Source organism: Nestor notabilis, unplaced genomic scaffold (genome assembly GCF_000696875.1).
Source record: "Nestor notabilis isolate BGI_N333 unplaced genomic scaffold, ASM69687v1 scaffold19208, whole genome shotgun sequence".
NCBI classification, from domain to species: domain Eukaryota; kingdom Metazoa; phylum Chordata; class Aves; order Psittaciformes; family Psittacidae; genus Nestor; species Nestor notabilis.
Genome location: NW_009941686.1, coordinates 16326 through 36993, shown reverse-complemented (window position 1 = coordinate 36993; position 20668 = coordinate 16326). Strand labels below are relative to the sequence as shown.

Here is a 20668-nt window from a genome sequence, read left to right as displayed (position 1 = left end):
CTGCCCGCGCCCTGACCCGCCTGACGCCCCTCGCTCCGGGCTCCCTGCGGCGGGATTTTACCCACGCATGTTCATACAAATATATATGTTCTCACAACGTGTTCACAGAGATGCAGCTAGGAGCAAAACTGAGAAAAATTACGTCAGTTCTACTGTACTGTTGTATCTGCTGAGACTGTGGTGTCAGTAGAAGTAAGTTTGGGAGTATAGAAGCTGCAGGAAAGTTCATTGACAGAAACTGGGAAACTTTGAACTGTTTTTTTGCAATTAACCTTTCTTCTCCCACCTTTCCTTCTCTCCCCGTCCCTGTCCAGGCTAATAATCTTCCAAAAGCAATTGCAGCAGCTCACACGTTTCTTCTGAAGCATCCAGATGATGAAATGATGCAAAGAAACATGGCCTACTATAAGAGCATACCTGATGCTGAGGAGCATATTAAAGACTTGGAGACAAAACCCTATGAGGTATGCTTTTTTATTCAGAGTCTGGTCTTTTGGAACTGTTCAGTTACTCCTCTTACTGTGTGCGATTCAGAAATATCATTTGCTCACATGTTCTTAGTTCCTCCTCTCCTTTCCCTCTTCCTGTCTTCCTCCATCATCTCTGTTTTGCCTTCTTGGTTCAGTCCGTAATTCTCACCTCTCACGCTTTCCGCTGTTTCATAAATGAGTCGCAGTGAATCATAGGTAGTGGCACACCTGGAGGCTGCTACACGCAGGTCACTACTGGAGCTAAGCAGGTGCATAGTTACTCAAATGTGGTGTAGCGGCAGAGTTTAAAGTAAGCTGGACGTTTGGTGTTAAATATTCAACTGAAAATGTCTGTCAAAACCTGTGCTTTAGGTTCACACTGTTACTTCTGTCCAGCAGGCTTTTCTTTTGATCTGAAATGGAATTACGTACTCTGCTCTCTAGAAATACCTGGTAAAATCCATTAGTCATCTACATCTGTTGTCCTCGCATTAATCGGTTAACAGCTTCTATAGTAATTCAGAAATGCAGACACGTTCTGTACTTGAATTTACACACCGATTTCCACAGATCAGTTACTTCTGGTTCTCATTCCTGCCAATTTTCCAGAATCTTTTTGTCAGGGCTGTGAGAGCGTACAATGGCGACAACTGGAGAACATCTGTCTCAGACATGGAACTGGCTCTTCCCGATTTCTTCAAAGCCTATGACGACTGTACAGCAGCCTGTGAAGGTTCCCGAGAGATCAAGGATTTTAAAGACTTCTATCTTTCCATTGCAGGTGAGCAGTTAGGAAATAATAAGGAAAGATGTCCCAAAGGTGCACTTCGGTTTATCTGTAGGATTGACTACCAGAGTCCTGTTTCTCAGTTTGCAGTGTGAAATGCACTTGGTACACACCATGCTCGGTTTGGGCCAACATGAGTTTATTAGATTCACTGAAAACTTCTTGAATTCTGGTTTGCTCTTTCCAATAAGATAAAGGAGGGCTGTCAGCAAATCAGAATGGAGAGCTCTTCCTTTAACATGGAAATTTAAGAGTGTGTCAGAATAACAGATGTGTAAGTAGTAAGAATTACTCCATCCAGGTAGCAACAGTTATCCGGACAGGTCTCTTGACCAACATTTCAATACCAGTTTGGCACCTTTGAGGCTCAGCGGTTAGCCTGCCTTCAAAATCTGCTTTGTGTTTTGTGTGTCACTGGTCAGATGTATCTGCTTTCTCATAAATATGACAAATTTCTGTTGCCTGTTTTTCATCTTTCCTACAGCAGAGTTTGGCTAGCAGTTGAGATTTCTTTTTCTTTAGTGTGTAGATTAAAGAAATCAATTGCTTTGCAAAGGAAAAGAGATACCACCTTTTTTGATTGCTGTCAAAATGACACACAGTCATTTCCTATGCTCTTTTGTAGCAAAAGAAACAATTTCTCCAGTGCTCTGGGCTCAGTGCTGTTGGCAACATTTGCGTGGAGAATGCTGGCATGCTTTATCAACAAACTTAAAAACATGAAAAATGCAACAGAATCTCTGCTTTGCCAGAAGGAAAACCAACCCAACTTTTTGTCCTTAAGCCTTCAGATGTGTTGCTGAGCAAAGATTTGTGAAATATATAGATACATATATGTGAAGTAGGAGAGTAGCTCCACAGTTTCTGTGTGGAACTGGTACCCATCAGTACAGCTGACATGGAACAGCTGTTGCAGGCTATTCCTTAAACCATGCTCTACTCTTGGGCCAAGCAGGCAGGTGCGTAGGACAGCAGATAAGGAGTGAAGGTCCAGTCACAGGTGGAAAAGCACGAAACCCAGACCTTCTTTCCCAGTGGTTCAGAGCCCTGACATGGGGATAACTTCTAAGCCAACAGTGTCCATGCTTAGCTGTGATTGGCACTTGCTGTCATCCTTCCTCTTCCTCCTTGGAAGGAAAGGACAATTCCCAGCAATAGTGGTGAGAAGGAAAAGTCGGAGGTACTGCATGGTGTCATCACGGCCATATTCATACATTTCAAGTATTTTGTTCCTGACATAGGAAAATTCACATTTACTTGCACTGTCTGGGCTGAACTGTGCTCTTGCTCCAGGGAGATATATTCTGCCTTTGAGGCTTTTACTGCAGAAGTAGATGCAGCAAAAAAAGTTAACCAGAAGTATTTGGTGATTGCACTGGGTACATACCTATCCCTGAGCAATGAGTTCTGTTTGGAAGCCAGCTGTCCTCATTACATGGGATCACTTCACTGAGGGACTTGTGTTTCTAGCTTTATGTGCTGGCTAGAATTGGATACTACTTTGGAGGTTCCACTGTTCTTGTAACAGATGGGCCTGGTAATTTCATTTTGCTAGTTATTTTTAGTTAGCTTCAGCATTCTTCATGTTAGGAGTCATCAGGTGAAGGGCCCTTTGCTGTTCTTTTGCTTCGGTCAGAGACATGCCACATAAGCTTAGATAACTTGCTTTCACCTGCCCAATGTGGCTGACAGGGAAACTAAGGCTTTAGAATACTTCTGTTTGGTGGTGTTGCCTAATGTGATCTGTCCCACAACTGCTCAAAATTCTTTGTTAGCAGCCACAGACTGCCTGTAGGTGTCAGTGTAACCTAACTGCTTAGTGCTCTGGAATTGCGGCTTTGAATCATTTCAAGTCCTGCCCGCCCAGATTTTTACAGAAGGGCTGAGTACCAGTGCTTGATACATACTTCAGATGGAGCTGTAGATGCGCAGTACTTCCAAGGCGCAAGATCCAGCTGCATAGAACCCAGGAGAGCATTATAAGGCCGAATGTTCATGGGTACCTAATGGGAGGGGTTATGATGATTCACTACGCGATATTCATATCCTGCATTGTTATTTTCTTTCTTTTAGATCATTATATTGAAGTTCTTGCATGCAAAGTGCAGTGCGAGAGTAATCTGACGCCCATTATTGGAGGCTTTGTTGTTGAGAAATTTGTGGCCACCATGTACCATTACTTACAGTTTGCTTATTATAAATGTAAGTAGTGATTTAATGTGCTTAAATAACGTTGAGATGATGTGGGGAAGTTTCCATTCATAATCTTTTTCCTCTAGTTATAATGCTTTAGAATGTAAGTAGTAGCCTCCAGAATCTGCGTTTTAACCTGTTCTCGGACAGAAAGTCTGAGTTGCCTGGCATTTTTTTCTCCCTGTATAACTGTAGTTAACAGACATGGGAGATAAACCTTATGTATAGAGCCCATGCTCATAAAATTGTCCATGACAAAATAAATTGCTGAATATAAGTCTTATAAGGATTTTGTCCAGGTCAGGCCCCTCTGTTTTAAGTTATGCATGGTTGTGACTGGTCTCCACTTGAGTGTTGGAAAAATGAGGTGGTTACAGAATAAATGTGATCTGATCCATCACTACCATTTGTTCTTTATATGAGCTTTTATCATTTTGTGTAAATGATAATGCTCATATAAATTATAAATGTTCATAGTATGTATTTTAGATGTTTTAATGATACACCAATTCTTCTGCCTTTGTGAAGTAACTCAAAACATCTTAGGGTAAAGAGTGCCAGCCACTTCCACTGGAACACGTGCAGTGACACAGATCCATTTTGTACATCTATGTGCAAAACCTGCATGGTTTGTGCCAAAAAGCCATAGGGGTCAAGCTGTCAGGCCCACATGGTTTTTAAGCAGCTGAATGTATAGTTCTAGCAATTTTTTTCTTAGGCTTATAACTTAGAGAAAAGAAAGACTGTGATTCAAGGCAACACATTTAACATAACACACTTCATTCTATTCAATAAATACTCAATTTTAAATTTACTATTCATCATTTCTTCCACAGAGAAACCTACAGAGTATTTCATAGCATTCACTTTTCCCTAATGGATTCTTATAATCCTATTAGAATGGGGCTTATGGGGCTAAATGGGTTTTGAACAAAAGGGGACCACATCAAAGAAATGGTAGTGTTGTGGTGCTCAGTAATTACATACTTGATAGTTAAATCACTCAGTGAATTTTGCAGTTTCTTGAGGAATTACTTGCACTGTAAAGAACACATGTAGCCCTTACAGCTGCTTCTGCAGGCTCCAACATCAAAGGGAAGACAAATTCAGCCATGTAGCATCAAGTCGTTAATGACTTCTGCTTATGTTGTTTGACTGCACATTTTACACATTGACTCTTTCATTTTTGTCAATTCTTGTACAAAGAAGTGGGGTTATTCTTTTGCTAGGGACATGGGGGTGGTGTGTTTTTTGTTTTGTAATAAATGCCCCAGTGGGGATCACCAAGATGTGGGCTGGTACTAGGATACCAGTATCTCACTGATACTGGAATATTTGGTTAGGATTTTCATAGAAAACCATCAGTTAAGTCCCCATTTTTGAATCATGTTTCAGAAACCTGTTTTAGAACATGAAAATATTGCTTCTGGGAAGCAATTTTGTTGGGTTTTTTTTTTTCTTTTTGTATGCAGCTGGTGGGGAGATAGAAAATGGATTCTGTTTCCGTCTGAGTGTTTCAGAGCTTGGATAATGGTAGGAATTTGTTCATTTACCTTATCTTAATTTGTGTGTGTGTGTGTGTGTTTATTAATTAGTGAATGACATGAAGAATGCAGCTGCTTGTGCTGCTAGTTACCTTCTGTTTGACCAGAAAGATGAAGTAATGAAACAGAACATGGTCTACTATCAGTACCACAGAGACAAATGGGGACTTAAAGAGGAGGATTTTCAGCCCAGATCGGTAGGTGAATTAATTAATGTGCCTTCTAGACACATGCAGATATTTTCCTGAAGCTCAGTGGGTCAGAGGTTGGGAAAGTGTTGGTTATCTATTGGTTCTGGAGTTAAACACATGCTGTTTTATTAAAACCACATAGAAAGTTGTACACAGAGATGTACTGTGTAACATAGACAGTGAATGTCATTATAGTATTTCGTGTTGGCATATATTACAGTAGGGTTATAATAAGATGACAAATAAATTCACAGTGGTACTTGTCTGACATGCTTATTTTTATCTTTATCTATGTTGATGACTGAAGCAGCTGCTCCCTGAAATCTCCTGGTGAAAAGATCACTCCAGTGACATTTAGGCTTTTGGGAATCACTTATTATTTGTCAACATGCCCATTTGCTTGTTATTTCAGGTTCTGTTGGCATTGAAATGCCAACAGATAACCCCAGCTAAACGGATATGATAACCCCAGCTAAACTTACTTTCCACTTACTTTAGAACATAGTTGGGTGGATGAAGATGGAAAAAGGCCCAGGACCATATTGCATCTAATTATCTCAGCTGGCATACTTGCTGCAAAGAGCCCACAGTAAACATCAGGCCGTCCAGCAATGATTGTTATCTCTACATCCTTGCTTTATGTGCCTTTCTAGACCTGTATGTGCCAACCTGCTGGATATGAGTGGGATTCTGAATTTATCTGATAAAATCCATATATCAAGATTCCATATAGTCCTAATTAAAACTACTGTTCACATTTTATATATGGAATATACGTAACTAGATTTTATAAACTGATTATTGGGATTATACATCAAAGAAAATATTTTACATGTCTAAGGAGCAGCAGTCGGGTCATTGCACAATTATTTTCTTGGTTCATAATAACAGGTATGTAGGGTATCATCAAGTGAAATATAGTGCTCTAGCTTCATGGCAGGCAACTGAAGCAGTGCCATTTTTAAATCAGGGTGTATCTGGCCCAGCATACATTCATTCTTTTCCCGTAACTTACAAATAGACTGAAGTTCTTAATCCATCATTCAGCATGGAGAAGAGAAAAATGGAATATAGTGACGTGATCTGGCTTTGAGAAATTATTCTAAAAATGTGTTTCTATGCTATTCTTAAACTTCCATGTCCAAGGAAGTTTTACAGGTAAAACCATTTTGCTGTGTTTCTGGACTCCTGCAGCCTGGACTCTGACAATCAGACTAGATTTTCTCATTACCAGGATTTATTTCATGCAACTGAATTAACTGCTTTGTGACACCTGAGTGACTCCGTAGACATCAGGGGTATGTGCTGTACACATAGTTAGTCACCAGCAATACTTGTTCTTTCTCTTACGGCATGACTTCTCTGTGCAAGAGTCATTTAAATTAACCTAGCTGAAGCAGCAGTGAGCATCCTGCTGGGTAACATTCCAGTTGCCTTTCCCATGTTGCTTCTTCAGACACCTCAGTCACCGAGACCTGCGCTGGCCCAGAGGCCCTTGATCCGTAATGCTGCGTTGAACTCGGTCCATGTGTGCGGTGCTTAGGTGACTGACTTTATCTGTAGCAGCACTGCAGAGCAGTTCAGGGATGCACCTTGGAGGTTGCACTGATGTGATAATTGCACTCCTTCCTCTCAGGCCAGCCAGCTCAAGTCAGAAATTTGAACCCCTGCATTTGAGTTAAATGGGTTTTACTTGCGGACAGCTGTTAGGTGCAACACGCCTTACCTGCACACTGGAAACCCAGGTCTACCCTGCAGAGCCAGCTGAGACAGAAGCAAGCAAAAATGCATTTGGTTCTTTCAGGCAGCAGCAGTGAGTCTGAGCTCAGAGTTGAAAGAGACCACTCCTTTGCCACTGCTTTCGGGGACAGAACTGTGCATTATAGCCATACTGGAGACAATGTTTGGCAGTGGTGGGAGTTAAGGAGTTACTCCCGAGAGGAGTTAAAGGGGATGATCGAAGTAGATTACTGTTGGTATTCACAAATGTGAGAGTAGGTGACAGCTGAACCAGACAGGTGGGTGACGGTGCAGAACTTCCCAGACTCAGGCCGGGGTGAGTCATTATCATGCAAAATAGCTTATTGTCTCTTTCCCAGCACTGCCTGCTGCCATGCACCAGAGCACAGGGCGACAGAGGCTTTCTCACATCCAAAGCTTGCTGGAATGCAGGTGCAGGCTCAGCTCTGGCAGTCTCATTCCTTGTTCTCAGACTTGCCAATGCTTTGAAACATGAGAAAGAGGAGAGTGCTTTGTTCTTCTCATACCGATGGAGCTTGTGCTTAGAAAGGTCCACAGAAGACATTGGATACGCTGCTTGCTGTTCTGTTTCCTTTCACAAACATTATAACCCCCCCCTGGGTCTACCTTTTACTAAGTCTGGGTCTGACTTCACTGGAATACTTTCAGGTGACATGATGACACTTCCCTGTCTTGCTACCCTAACATGGAAATTTTGGTCTTTTGACAGGAAGCTGTTCGATACCACAACATAACCACACTCCAGTTGGAAATGTATGACTTTGCAAAGGAACATCTGATGGATGATGATGAGGTGAGTTTTCTAGAAAGGAAATTGTGGTCAAAAACCAGCAATCACATTAAAGTGAAGTGATACATAGATGGAATTCCAGGATTTAGCCACTATGGAAAATTCTTCTTGTAACCATGACCATTTGATCATGATTTTTTCTTTTGTAATGGGATATAACAAACAAACCTGAAGAACATCACATACAGTTTAAAAAAATACGGATGGTATTAACACAAAGGTGAATGTAACTGAGCCCACAAAGCAGAAAGCCTCCTTGCAAGCTACAACACAAGGGGGCAGAGAAGTAGTGTGTGTGTATATATATTTAAACCTGATGTTTTTTCTGGTTTTGGGGGGTTCTTTGGGTTTGGTTTTTTTGTGTGTGTGTTTTTGGTTTTGTTTTTTTTTTCCTGAAATGTTGTTTAAATTAGATTTAAAGATTCTTATAATTTTGTCCAGAAGTAACCACCTAAATCTTAATTTTTGTCAAAAGGAAATCTTGATATTTGTTATTTTTTCCTGCACTGTAACAGTTTGGTCACCCAGTCTTGCTTCTTAAGTGGTTGGAGTTCATGGACAGATAACATAAAATGACTACTATTAGACTGGAAACATGTAAAGTGGATTTCTTTTTTGTGCAAGGAAAGTAGTTAAATTGTTGAGAGGGCATTTCTTTGTCTCTCACAGCCGAAATGAAAGTGTAAGTCATGGAGGCTTTGGATTGCCTTTTGTTTTGCTTTGTTTTCAGAATCTTTCATTTAAAGGTTTGAAAAAATCTTCAAATGATGGAATAGTTTGTTGTTGGCATTGGCAAAGAGCTATGCTCAGTTTGACATGGGGCAGGGTGCTTGTAAGGAGCACGGCTGAGCTCTTTTTTAGTTAGAAAAGAGAAAGATGGTTTATGTTAAAAAATGAAATCACCTTTGCAATTTTTATGTTATCCAGCACATAGGGAGAGATAGATAATATTTTATAGTGCAAAAGTAGTAATATATCTGTGCTGCCTTCAGTATGCTAGTGACCTGAAAACAAATCTATACATAAAATTCCATTGCAAGGACTTAAGGAAGACTTTCCATTGTGATAAAACTGTGAAAGACAGTTTAATAAGCTTGTTATAAGGTTAAGCTTATAAGGACTAGTCTGTATGGATTTTCATCCGGGTGTGAAATACTTGAGCACTTTCTGTATTCCCTTGTTGGTTTGTGCTTTGCCCATTATGTTTTTTTATGTTGGGCATGAACTTAATTTGTAGTTCTTCTCTCATTTCTGCTGCTTCAAAACACAGGATGAGTAATTAAGGAAGGGGAGAAGCAGTCTGTTGTGAGGGCTTTCCACATATGTTGTTAGAAGGAGGGATAGAAACAATCTTCAGCCTCAAGTACTGTGTATAGAATAAACAAGCATTTATTTGCTGGCATTCGTTCCTGTAGCCTGTTTCACTAGTGCAGTTATAAATGACCTTGCAATCTGCAGGAGGGAAGTACAGTGGAAACCTCAATTAAACTTTTGGAGAAGTGACAAGGAAGTCGCATTACACTGGATTATTTGTTTGGGTTAAACAACAAAAATTACTGGGCCTGGTTGTGCCACAGATATCCCTACCCCACACTCTCATCGTAACAGGAAAGTTACCATTCTCCTCTCCCAGGGAAAAGCTTCTGTGCCCTCTTACTAGGGCTGAAGAACCTGGGAGGGATGGAGGCTATCCATTGCCTCTGGCTTGGCACTGGCTTTTGGTAGTGAACTCATAAATCCCTGGCTACCAGAACTTGTCTTTGGCTGCAGGAGCCTTCCAAGGAGGCCAGACAGAACAGGAATAGCACAAAGGTAAAAGCGCTACCTTCCAGTTTCTGCTATATGGGCAGGACCTGGTAGTAGAAGTGGAATTTCTTGTTAATCTTTCTCCTGGCACAGATAGAAAAGTTTATTCCATAGGAATGCTGAAAACTGGAAAGCCCAGATAAGGTGTTACAGTAAAAGCTTTATTAAAAGTTGTTAAGGATGGAGGCAACCTCTCTTTTTAGTACACTGTTTATTTAAACCATGTGCTTCTTGGGCCATAGGGCATAGGTCCATGTTTGCTGTCTGTGAAGTTGCTTGTGGGCCAAGAAGCCCATAAAATAATCTGCAGAAAAAAATCATTTTCTTTCCTTGAGTGAAGCAAAAAGATTCGTGTGGCAAAAAGATCTCTTCCTATGTGAACATGTCATCATTCCCAAGTGGAGAATCTCATTTTGTTCAGACTTCTCAGTGCTCCCATATCCCAGATCATCCATGTGTCTTTTTAAATCCAATTAGCAAAGCGAGTGAGAACAAGTAGCTTCTTCCAATAATACATGGCAGTAATTGCAAAGGCTGGAACATGCAGTAATGATTTTTGCATATGTCACTATAAGAAATACTGTCCTGTTCGTGTTACTTTATTAATGTTTTTCCACAAGGAAATGAAAAACTCTGGTTCAAACATTCAACACAGCAGAGGTGACGGAGAACATTAGTGCCAACTAGCTACAAATTACTTTTTCTTAAAAATAGTTATTATTAAATATCCTTGCAGTTTTCCACAGTGAAGTTGAAAGGACATTACACAGAGTTGTCATCTTAGTTGGCCATGGATTGTGAAGCTTTCTGATTTCTGTTCAGATGCGTAATTCATAAAGGCTCTAATAGATACAACTCCTGGTATTGCACAGATTTAAATAGCAAACTGAAATGCCATTAAGAGCCAGATACTCAGCTGGTGTAGATATAACTTCAGCCTTACGCTAATTGTATGAGACATGTTTCTGGCCCATAAAATCACTGTTCTTGAGGATTTTTTTTTTTCAGGGATAGCTACTTAGCTGTTCTAACTTACATAAGAACCACAAGTATTTGGCTGAGATGATCCTACAATGTGATTTTTCTTTCAGTACTTAATCAGTAGGTGAAAAACTGTTGGCAGCTTTGACCCTCTTTATTTGCCATCTTGTTCTTTTTATTTGTATATGATGTGTGTGTCCATTTGTACAGTAGCTGAAATTCAAATGCTCCGTTCTGAAGTGTGATGCGAAGGAGAACAAGTGTTGAACTAATGTGACTGCTGGAAAAAGAATATGTGGAATAGCATCAAAGCATGCGGGCCCAGTGGACTAGTTACAGCAGATAATGATCTGAATTCAGACTATTTTTCTGCTCAGGAATCACTAACAACATATTTTCAGCTTTATTAACACACTTTTGTGTACATGGAGATTATGCAAAGGTGCTTGTAATGGCAAGTTGTAACTGCAGACATGTAAACCCTGCCCTGTCTGCAACCTCGGACCAGCACAGTTTACAATAGCACCGCCGCACTGAGAAGAGCTGGTGGCAGCCGTGTCGGAGGGAGTTGGCAGCTAAGTGGCATTGTTATGGTCCTTGTGCAACATAAGCTTCTTTAAAGAAAGAAGATTTATTTTTTTTTTATCCTTTCCTAGTGGAGATACTCCCTATGTGGCTGGCCCTGCAGAACCTTCCTGCTTTCCCCTCTTGCTTCCTTACCGTTGGACATGTATCCCGGTCAAAGATGTTCCTTCTTCCACTTACACCACCTTCGATGGGAAGCTGGTTCCATGGTTGGGCTTAAATGGCAGGATGTCCTGCAGATGTGGGTTCTGACATTAGGAGGAGTTTTTACCTGCCCAGTTTTTCTTAAGCTTCTGCGTGCAGCAGTAAAGCAGGCAAGAGAGAGTAAGTGGAGTTGAGAAACAAAGCCGCTAGAAGGCTTCTGTTTTCAGTGCAATGGGAGCAGTGTTGAAGTTGCTTTGAAACTGACTCATGTTTTATAGGCATTATAAAAATGTTAAGAGGAAAGCATTTTTACTGGATTACTGTAAAATACTATTGTAATAACTGCAGTGTGCTGCAGTCTCATAGTGTATGTTCAGATTGTATCAATAAAAATGAAATGGAAAAATATTTGAGAAAGCAATCAACATACATGTAAAGAACAAATAAGCTCTTTTAATATTGAAAAAAACCCCCACCTCAAAGCATGTGGCAGTGGGTCACTGTGGAGCAGGCATCAGAAAAACAAACAGGTTAAGGGCCAGATAATTTTTCTGCACAAAGAATTGAGGAATTTTTTTCCCCTTGCTAGAATGCGAGGAATGTCCAGCCTGGTCTGTGCTGCTCTTGGAAGATCTGGGAGGGCTGTGAGGTGGTTACCGTGAACTCTAATGTTTTAACTGAAGGTTAGATCAAGGATCCTTTTTCTTGGTCAAAGGCTGAATAAACCGTTCAATGCTGAGCCATTCATTGACACAAGCCTTACTGTTATCCCAAAGTAATGTGTGTGTCCCCAGAATATCACTGGCCAGAGGACTGTGGGATGTGCACTTACAAGCTCTGTCAGGCCCGTGGAGAACGTATCCTCCACAGTTGTCCGCATCAAACCTTTGTCTTCACTTTTGCAAGATGGTCACTCTTCCTTGAACAAAATCTGCCGTTTTTCATAACCTAACTCTTTGGCACTACTTCCATTAGTTATTCAAATTAGTCCCTGGGGCAGTTACAGGACAATTACTTGTTAGTTACAGGGCAGCCCTGACATCTCCTCACACAATCTACCCTTGCAACCCTTTCCCCTACTACAGTCTTTTCACCTATGGCCCAATACATAAGGGAATCAAATCTGTTACTCTCACTGTTGAACAAGTTTCCAGTCACTAAGATCTTGCAACTTCAGCAAAATTTCAGTTTTTGCTGTGAAGGACAGCCAGGGATAAATGTTTTCCTTCTAGATCACAGATTGTAAGGAAACGAAGATCCAGCCAATTCTCCTTGCTCTGTTGTCTCCCAAGGAGCAGTTTGTTGAATGAGTTATGATAAAGGCTGCTTCTTACTCATCCACTGATAATCACACATGGAAGCATGTCCATAGTAATACTTTTCTGTAGAACTTAATTCATTCTAGAACACTCTTATTTTAATATTTTCTGCTACTTCCCTGAAGAACAGGCTACCCACTGCAATGCATATGGAGACCCTATTGAAAAGGCCATCAACAGATCTGCATGGAAAGTATGGGTTATTGCAAGAAAGCTATTTTTTCCCCCAGAAGTTTTCCAGTTCACACTGAGAAAGGACAAGGACCCATGAATGATGGGTATTTTCTGTGTAGAAGGCAGTGCTTAGTCTTTGCAACTAACAGCAAAGCATCTGGTTGTGTCAGTACAGCTGCTGCTGCTTGCAACTAGATTTAAATGCTGCTGTCAAAAGAAGAGTTGGTGCTGGACTGTCAGTCTCAAGTGGACTATAACTGAGCCGTATATTGGTAGCCTTTCCTCTTTGCTGTTTATTTTAATAGCTGGCTAGGAGTCTCCAAAGTACAGATGTTTCTTCTAAAAGGTTATGTTTTGTGTCTGTGAATGCAGCATTTAACACTGCATAAGGAAGGACTGGCAACAGTCCCTGGCCCACTGTGTACCGTGGTCTTGGACACTCAGCTTGCAGTAATAACTGAGGACTTCTGCATTTTTCATCTTTTTAGCACTTATTTTTTCAAATGCTATAGCTTCACTTGAAATAGCACACCAATATCACTAGCCTGGATTAGCTTATTTAGAATTGATCAAGAACTGTGTTTTAAAATCATGCTTTATTATGATCTAACTACTCACATACCCTCTGTAAAACCTTCTAGAATTACTTACTGTGGTACAACACTTGTTCTTTCTGTTTGTGCCTCTGTTCAGTTGTTAGTCTAAGACAAGGCTGCTCAGTTTGCATATCTGACAGGTAATTAGAGGACTCAGTTGATCAGATCATCTTCTCTGGTTCTTCCTACCCCTCACTCCAGTCTGGGAACATTCCCTTTCTGCTGTTTGATATCATGCGTCCCATATTTCAGGCTGTACCTGTCCCGTTCTTTCCCATACATCCTTGCTGTGTCACTCCCACTTTCCATTCGCTGTCCCTGGACTGGGAGAGGTAAGGAGAGGTTGGTAGCACAGGGAGGGAGGTCATGGGGTGCTGGCAGAGCTGCTGTACCTGCAGCGTGTACCCAGCCTCCAGTGCAAACCAGGAGGCAAAGACCGTGGACCAAGAGCCAGCTTGCTGATGAGGACGTGCTTCACTGCAGCTGACCAGGCAGTCCCCATGAGCACACTTTACAGCTGTTGGCTGCCTCACTATCAGGCATGTACTGGTCTGGTGGCAAACCCTTCTCTTCCCCCAGCTTAGTCAGACTTCACTTACTGATTTACTAGCTACGGGCCAGACAGCTACATCGCACTTTGGGCCATATATTGCTCAACTCTGATTTACATCAACACTGTGTCTGAGCAGCATATTTACGTAACCTGCATTACTGGTGGGTGGCTGTTGTCCTGTGTAGTAGCTGCAGCTACTGCATCTAAAATTTTTTTTACTAGTGCATGGAAAATTTGGTGTCCTTCCTATTAAGGTAGGTAGGAGCCAAAGAGCATTCCAGATAATGGGAGGAACTCTGTCACACAGAATGGTTAAATCACAGCAGAGAATTATTTCAGGCTCCAGATCCGCAGGCCAGCATGAAGTTAATTAGATACCAGTGGCAGGAGTCCTGGAGTGAACACCTCTGAAATACTTGCTGACTTCAGTCATACAGAATGCCTGATGCGGTGTCAAGCGAGCGCTAATGGGGCAAGGACAGTGGTCAATTTGGTCGAAGCTGCTAATGTGACAATGTGATCAGCTCTTCTGATGCAGTGTTAGCACTTTTCCTTAGGCTGCCAACCACACTCTGGACAACTTGCAAATGTTTTACATTCTGACTGTGAATGCACGGGCAGAAATATTTTAACTGCAGGTTTTGTTTGTCTTTCATCTGGAGTTTTTGCCTTTTCAAATATAACCAACATCCAGGCAATTATTCAGTTGCATTACAGTGTATTTACTGTATGTATATTGTTTGGGCAGCTGTTTTGGTATTTTTGCCATATATCAACCTCTCTTATTCCCCAGTACTTCTCATTAGATCACAAAAGCTTCTGACATCCTTTCCCTTAGAGATCAATTTCAGGCTCTAGAGATTTCAGATTTCAGTCAATTTTTAAATATCCTTTTCCATTTAAAACTTGGGCTTACATGTTTCTGGATATGAGAACATAGAATTAAAAACCCTGAATCTGTCCGTGATCTTCTGTGCCTTCTGAAACACCCTATCTTACTGATGAACGTGGCAATAATATGAATTGAATTAAGATTACATATGGTTGAGTTACCAAAGGTACAATATTGAAATCCCCAAGTCTTCCTTATACTTCCTTATTCTGGGTCATCTAGTCGGATATTTGTGCCTTTCACCCTGCCTTTCAGACTCTTCATTTTTTAGGGATTGCCTTTGCAGGTAGACTGAGGGCAAAAATCCTTTTTATTGTTTGTTATTCTTTCATTAAATTGTGATCCTGAGGTGTAAAGCAATTAGTCTGAACTAGATCTGGGACTCCTGTAGTGGACACCTGTATTCCCAGTCTCCTAGCTCTCTTCAGAGTTAATGGGGCCTGCCTGTCTGTAGTCCTTCAAGGTGCATGCAAATGCTTGTGCCCAGTTTTAGGAGCTGTGCTATAAAACTTGACCTGAAGTCCCCTGTGCGTCTGTTTCTGTATCTTCCAACTGCTTGCATAGTGACTGTTGAACCTAGTGGCTATTTCCTTCATGTCCATTTGTGAAGTGGTTTTGAGTTCTCTCCACGATTGGGCTCCTTGGGCAATCAAAATACTTCAAACAAAGGAAAACGTGCAGAAACGTCAAATTCCTGTTTTCCAGTTGCCAGATTTCCTGCAACCAGTAAGACAAGTAGGGAATATGAAAGTGCCGGCATTTTTTCCCATCTTTTTTATTGAATTGGGTACTTAGATGTTTTGAACAAATTCAAAGGAAAAATAAATTGCCATCCTTCAGGACTCGCTAAAACCACTTTGTAAGTTGCAAAAACTCAACAGTCTTTCAAGATGGAGCTGTGAAGCAGGGACCAAAAGCAGCAGTTATTTCGGACAGCTTTCCTCCCACTTTTATTTTTGCTTGCTTGGTTCTCGTTATTTCTCTCCTTTGGAAAAATGTGATGTTAATGATTTTAATCACCATGTCCATAATACAATCATTGTATTAAAAATAGACAATATTTCCTCTTATTGTGTTTAGTAACAGAGGTTTTAATAGAAAACTAAAATGTTGAGTCTCAAACGGAATGTCTGGAAGGTGCTGTCTTCCTCAGGGTTACCTTTCTAGGCAAAAATGTGCTCTAGCAGTTACTGTAGCTCCATTGACAGAGCAGTAAATTCCAGCCGGTGGGGCTGTATCATCCCAAAGTACTCAGGTTTGACTGCAGAAAGACATTTGACTATGGTATATGACATAGGACTACATTAGGAGTAGTTTAAAGTTGGATTGTTTTGTCGGTACCCTGTATTACCAGAGTGGAGCTTGTAAATACAATGTTTTTCTGTTCTGAATCTATAGCCAACATAGTTGTTTCTAGTGTGGAAAATATTCTGGTGTCTCTGGTTCTTTAGATTTTTGTTTCAGGACATAAACAGAGCAGACAGAAGCAAAGTCAGAGTTACAGTTCTACAAAGCACTTTGGCTTTGAATTTTGAAGCTTCCTAAAATTCTTTAATCTTCTATGGTATTTTAACAATTTCCTAATTTAACAGGTGCTTTAAACATTTATTCTTCTACTTTCTGAGTTTGAGAATTTCGTTGTCTGTTCAAATACCTGAAAAAGTGCAAGAGGATATATTGTGAGTGTAACATTTCCTTCTTTTAAGATATGTCACTGCAAGTACTTGTGTATCCCCTCTATGGGCCATTTGCCTGCATTTTTAGGCTTGTTGTGCTGGCTTCTGTGTGAAGTGTGTTAAAAAATACTTAGACACCTATTATGGCAGTTTATGCTTTGGTTAAAATAGTTGAAGGTTTCCACTGATTTTGCAAGTTAACAAAGGTTAACTTGTTCCTGTTAAATTTAATCCTTTCTAGGGTGAAGTTGTGGAATTCCTTGATGAGCTGCTAGAAGTAGAGGAAAAGAAGGAATCCTGATGAGTGAAATCACTTCTGAAGTATTTTATGAAAGTGAAGATTCACCACTGCTCCTTACTAGTGTTTTTGGTCACCTGTAGTTCCAGTTAGATATACCTCAAAGCTGCTCCTTTAAGCTCCACCTTACGTCACAAGATCCGCTCCTGAAGGATCACTTCCGTGCTGCTGGCTCTTCTGTGAGCGTGGCTTTTCACTGTGCATTTACAGAATTGGTGCATAGGGGGTTTCCTCCTGAGCTTTCTTCCCATCACACAAACACAACAAAACGGACTGTTTGTATTTTCTGGGCTGACACTAAGGTTCCTTGTTTCAGTGATGTTCTAGTGAGTTGTAACAGTAGAGCTGAATTCCAAAGAACTTCTGTCAGGTTGTGACCCGGGGAAGACATAACAGTTCCTCTTGACTTTCTGAGCTATGTATTGTATTATTTATATATGTCTTTTTCTATGATGAAGAATAAAGTGATACTTCCAGTGCACCTGAAGGACATTAAGATACATTTAAATAGCTGCAATAAGTTGATTAACAAAGCACAGTTGGTGATCTTGCAAGAAATGCTTAAAGAATTCTGTAAGCAGTGTTGATCTTTTTTAAAAACTAAATTAAATTCCGTGGTGTGAAACTGAGGTCACTTAGAACTGAATAATAAAGAATTCCTTTTTCCTACGAATTCTTACTCTTCCTGTTGAAAGAACTTGGGGTTCCTGCGTGAGGTGGGGCCAATCTTGTATAAAATAATGGTGATCAATGTCTTGAGCATTCTTTTCCATAGAAAAAACAGTTTGTTTTTTTTTTTTCTTTCAGCCTTGTGGGACTGTCTGCACAGTTCTCATCCGAAAGTAAGTACAGGTGGAGACTGAGGCTGTTTTAAGTGGAATACTGAGAAATATTTGCATGTGGATTCCTGACATTTTTATTAACTATATGGTGGAGTCTAATACAGAAGTACTTTGAAGGCTCCAAAAATACTGTATTAGAGATGAATAGTGAATTGGTGCACAAGACTACTGAAGAGCAGAAATCCCCATTGACCTAAGAAGAGGATCCAGGATTTCATCCCTTTCTTTCTCCTTTCTTTTTTAAGGATCAAGTCCTGCAAGTGGTTTCATCCTGCTTACATCAAAGGGAGACAAGAGCATTCAGTGCTCCTCTGACTGAATCCTAATTCAGCTGAATAGAAGTGAGTTGCTAAACCAAAATCTGCTTGTTAAAAGGTTGTTAAAAAGGCAAAACATGATCTACACGACCTTGCTGAGTTGTTGCTGCTATAGCTTATGTATGTTGTGGAAGTATAGTGTCTACACTATTGAGTGTCTGCAGAGAATAAGGGGAATCCACAGGATCAGGTTGAAGTGTCTTCCAGCCCGTAACAGCACTGAATCATTTTAAAATGTTAGAAGTTATGTGTGAAAGACGTGTGGAAGACCAGATTGGTTTTTAGCTTCTTTATAAATGACAATTAACATGCTGAAGTCAATGGGCAGGCTGTTGTTTTCTCAGACTGAAAATCTTATCAAGAGCCTTCTAACTGTAGGAGATTTGCCCAGCTACACTTGTGATGACAAAACCAGAGTCTGGCTTACTCTGTGCCTTGATACAGAGGATGTATCAGATTTCCTTGAGCTTTTTGTTCCACATAATATTAGCACTCCATTTATTGTAATTTTATGTAAGAATTTAACTTTGCTTTTAAGACTAAACAAGCAGTTGATCGTAAACCATCACATCGCATCCCCATGCAGTACATGTGTTAAAATACCCAGCTGGGGTAGCTTCTCCAGTTTGTCCCTAGTTTTCTGTTGTTGCAGGTATGTTTGTGCTCAAGGGAGAGGTTACTTTCTGGAGGACTTTTACCCTCCTGCTTTCCAACCTGCATAGGACAACTCCAGATTTCCCCCTCAGAAACCCAGCTCTTTATGTTAAGATCATATGCCCAAATAACTTCATCTTTAATACTCTCAACTTTCCAATCCAGAAGTCCTGATGCTAAAGGGTATGGAGGTGGTTGGAGGTGGATGTATCCATCCACACTGCCTTTATTTTACAACACTGTACTTTTTTCTGATCACCATTTACGAAGCTGACTTAGGAGCTCTGCCAAGCACTGACTATTGTCTGTCTGTTTATTTCTGTGGTGCCCCAGCTCTTGTGTGTTGTCTGTAGGTACTGCAACGCAAAACCTTAAAAGACTCCTAAAAGAGGTGCCTATAATTCAAGTTCCTGGGCATGAGGTTTTCCATATCTGTACATCATGGGTGAAAATAACGCGTGCAAAAGGCTTCTGATCAGATTTCGCCTGTTGGAGAAGCAAGTGGCATAGACTATAGTAGGTACGAAATAACAGAAAATCAATTCCAGGATCTCTTTGGTTTTCCACCCAGAATTCTTTCTTTCCCTCTCCAGCACTAATTATTGGAGATTGCTGTGATATTTTTAAGGAACAAAGTACGTGGTAAAATACTGTTAATTTTCATTCCACCAGTAAAATACTGAGCACCAGAATCAACCTCTTTTGTGGTTAATTTAACTTCAATGAGTTACACTGGGGATACATTTAGTGCCTATGAACCCTAACTTTCCTCTTCATCAAACAGTTATTCAACCATTGCAAGTCTCTTGGGTATTATCAGTTTTCTGGTAAGCTTGTGATTCTGTCTTTAAGGCTTCCTTAGCTGATCTCTTTTCATGTTCGGCCATTTCCTCAGCTCTTCGACCTTACAGCTAAAATCTCCTGCCATCGTGCGTGTTCAGGTGGGGATTTTGTGATTTACTAAGATGTCCATTAGCCAGTGATTTATTTTTCTTAAGCCCACATTAGGTAAGCCTGATGTCCTTTACCATTCCATTTAAACTGAGGAGGCAGCTGATACTCTCGTGGCCTCCTGAAATGGCACCATGATCCCTTTTTCATTTTGTCCAAGTGTCTGTGGATTTTTTCTGGCTTTTTTAATTTCCACTACGTATGGTCCAAAGCCAGTTTAATCTTAATAAGTACAAGTTGTTCTCAAGCCCTTGTTCTTTTCTAATGAGAAATAGCTCCTCTACCAGTTCTTCAGTATTTATTGTGGCTTTTTTCAGCATTCTCAGGTTCTTTAAACTGATTTTTCTTTTGCTGCTGCTATTGTCAAATGCCAACATTTACATGTGACTGCAGTAAATCAGTGTCTTTTCTTCCCCTTCTCTGATCCTGCCAGCTCTTCTTGGGAGGCTACAGGAACATAGTTCTCGCCTCTCTTCTGCCACCCCAAATTCTCTCAGTTGAGAGTTGCCTGCTTCAGATGTTAGCAGCGTCTGCAAAACCGGGGGGACGCTGAGGTTTTGTCTCCATTTCTTTTTTTGTAAGGCTTACAGAATGATGCTGATTCTCAGGCAAGCGTCATTTTGTTGAAGCCACTGTGTTCGTGTGATTTAGTTGAACGCAGCATGGGTGGCATGTGTCTGCTGACCCTGGGCTGACCACTTCGTATTGACCTCGGTGGTAGTATTGCTTCTTATAGAGCCATACAATTCATTTTTTTAGTAATTGCTCACATTTCTAGTAACAAAGCTGGCTATTTGGGTAGCTGATCTTGGCTTTTGATCCTCTGGCAGATGGCTAGCACAAGGGCCTGCACACAGTGCAAGTCCTGTGCTTGGCCTCTTGTTGGATGGGATCCTGCGTGATAGGGAACTGCTGGAAAGCTGAAAATCCAACTGAGGCAAAAATGCTGGTGCACTGAACTTGGTATTTGGTTATGTGAAAAACATGACTGCTGTCTGTCAGGACAATCTTTTTTATGCAGGAACCAAAGCTTGGGCAAGGGAAGAGACTCACAGGTGGGAAGTAAGTGTATGTGACAGACTCTGCCAAGCATATAGTCTTTTTCAAAGTAATACCTGCTCTTCCTGATAGTAACTTTTCATGT

The 20668-nt window shown here is 40.8% G+C and overlaps 1 protein-coding gene across 1 annotated transcript; it reads left to right on the top strand.

The window, feature by feature from the left end:
• The first annotated feature begins 315 nt into the window (after positions 1 to 315).
• On the top strand, positions 316 to 17232 carry CRTAP (cartilage associated protein). Its single transcript, XM_010021019.1, has 6 exons — positions 316 to 464; positions 1080 to 1251; positions 3331 to 3459; positions 5046 to 5191; positions 7656 to 7739; positions 16704 to 17232. The coding sequence occupies exons 1-6, from the start codon at positions 381 to 383 to the stop codon at positions 16761 to 16763; spliced, it is 675 nt and encodes a 224-aa protein (XP_010019321.1). The 5' UTR covers positions 316 to 380; the 3' UTR covers positions 16764 to 17232.
• The last annotated feature ends 3436 nt before the right edge of the window (positions 17233 to 20668 follow it).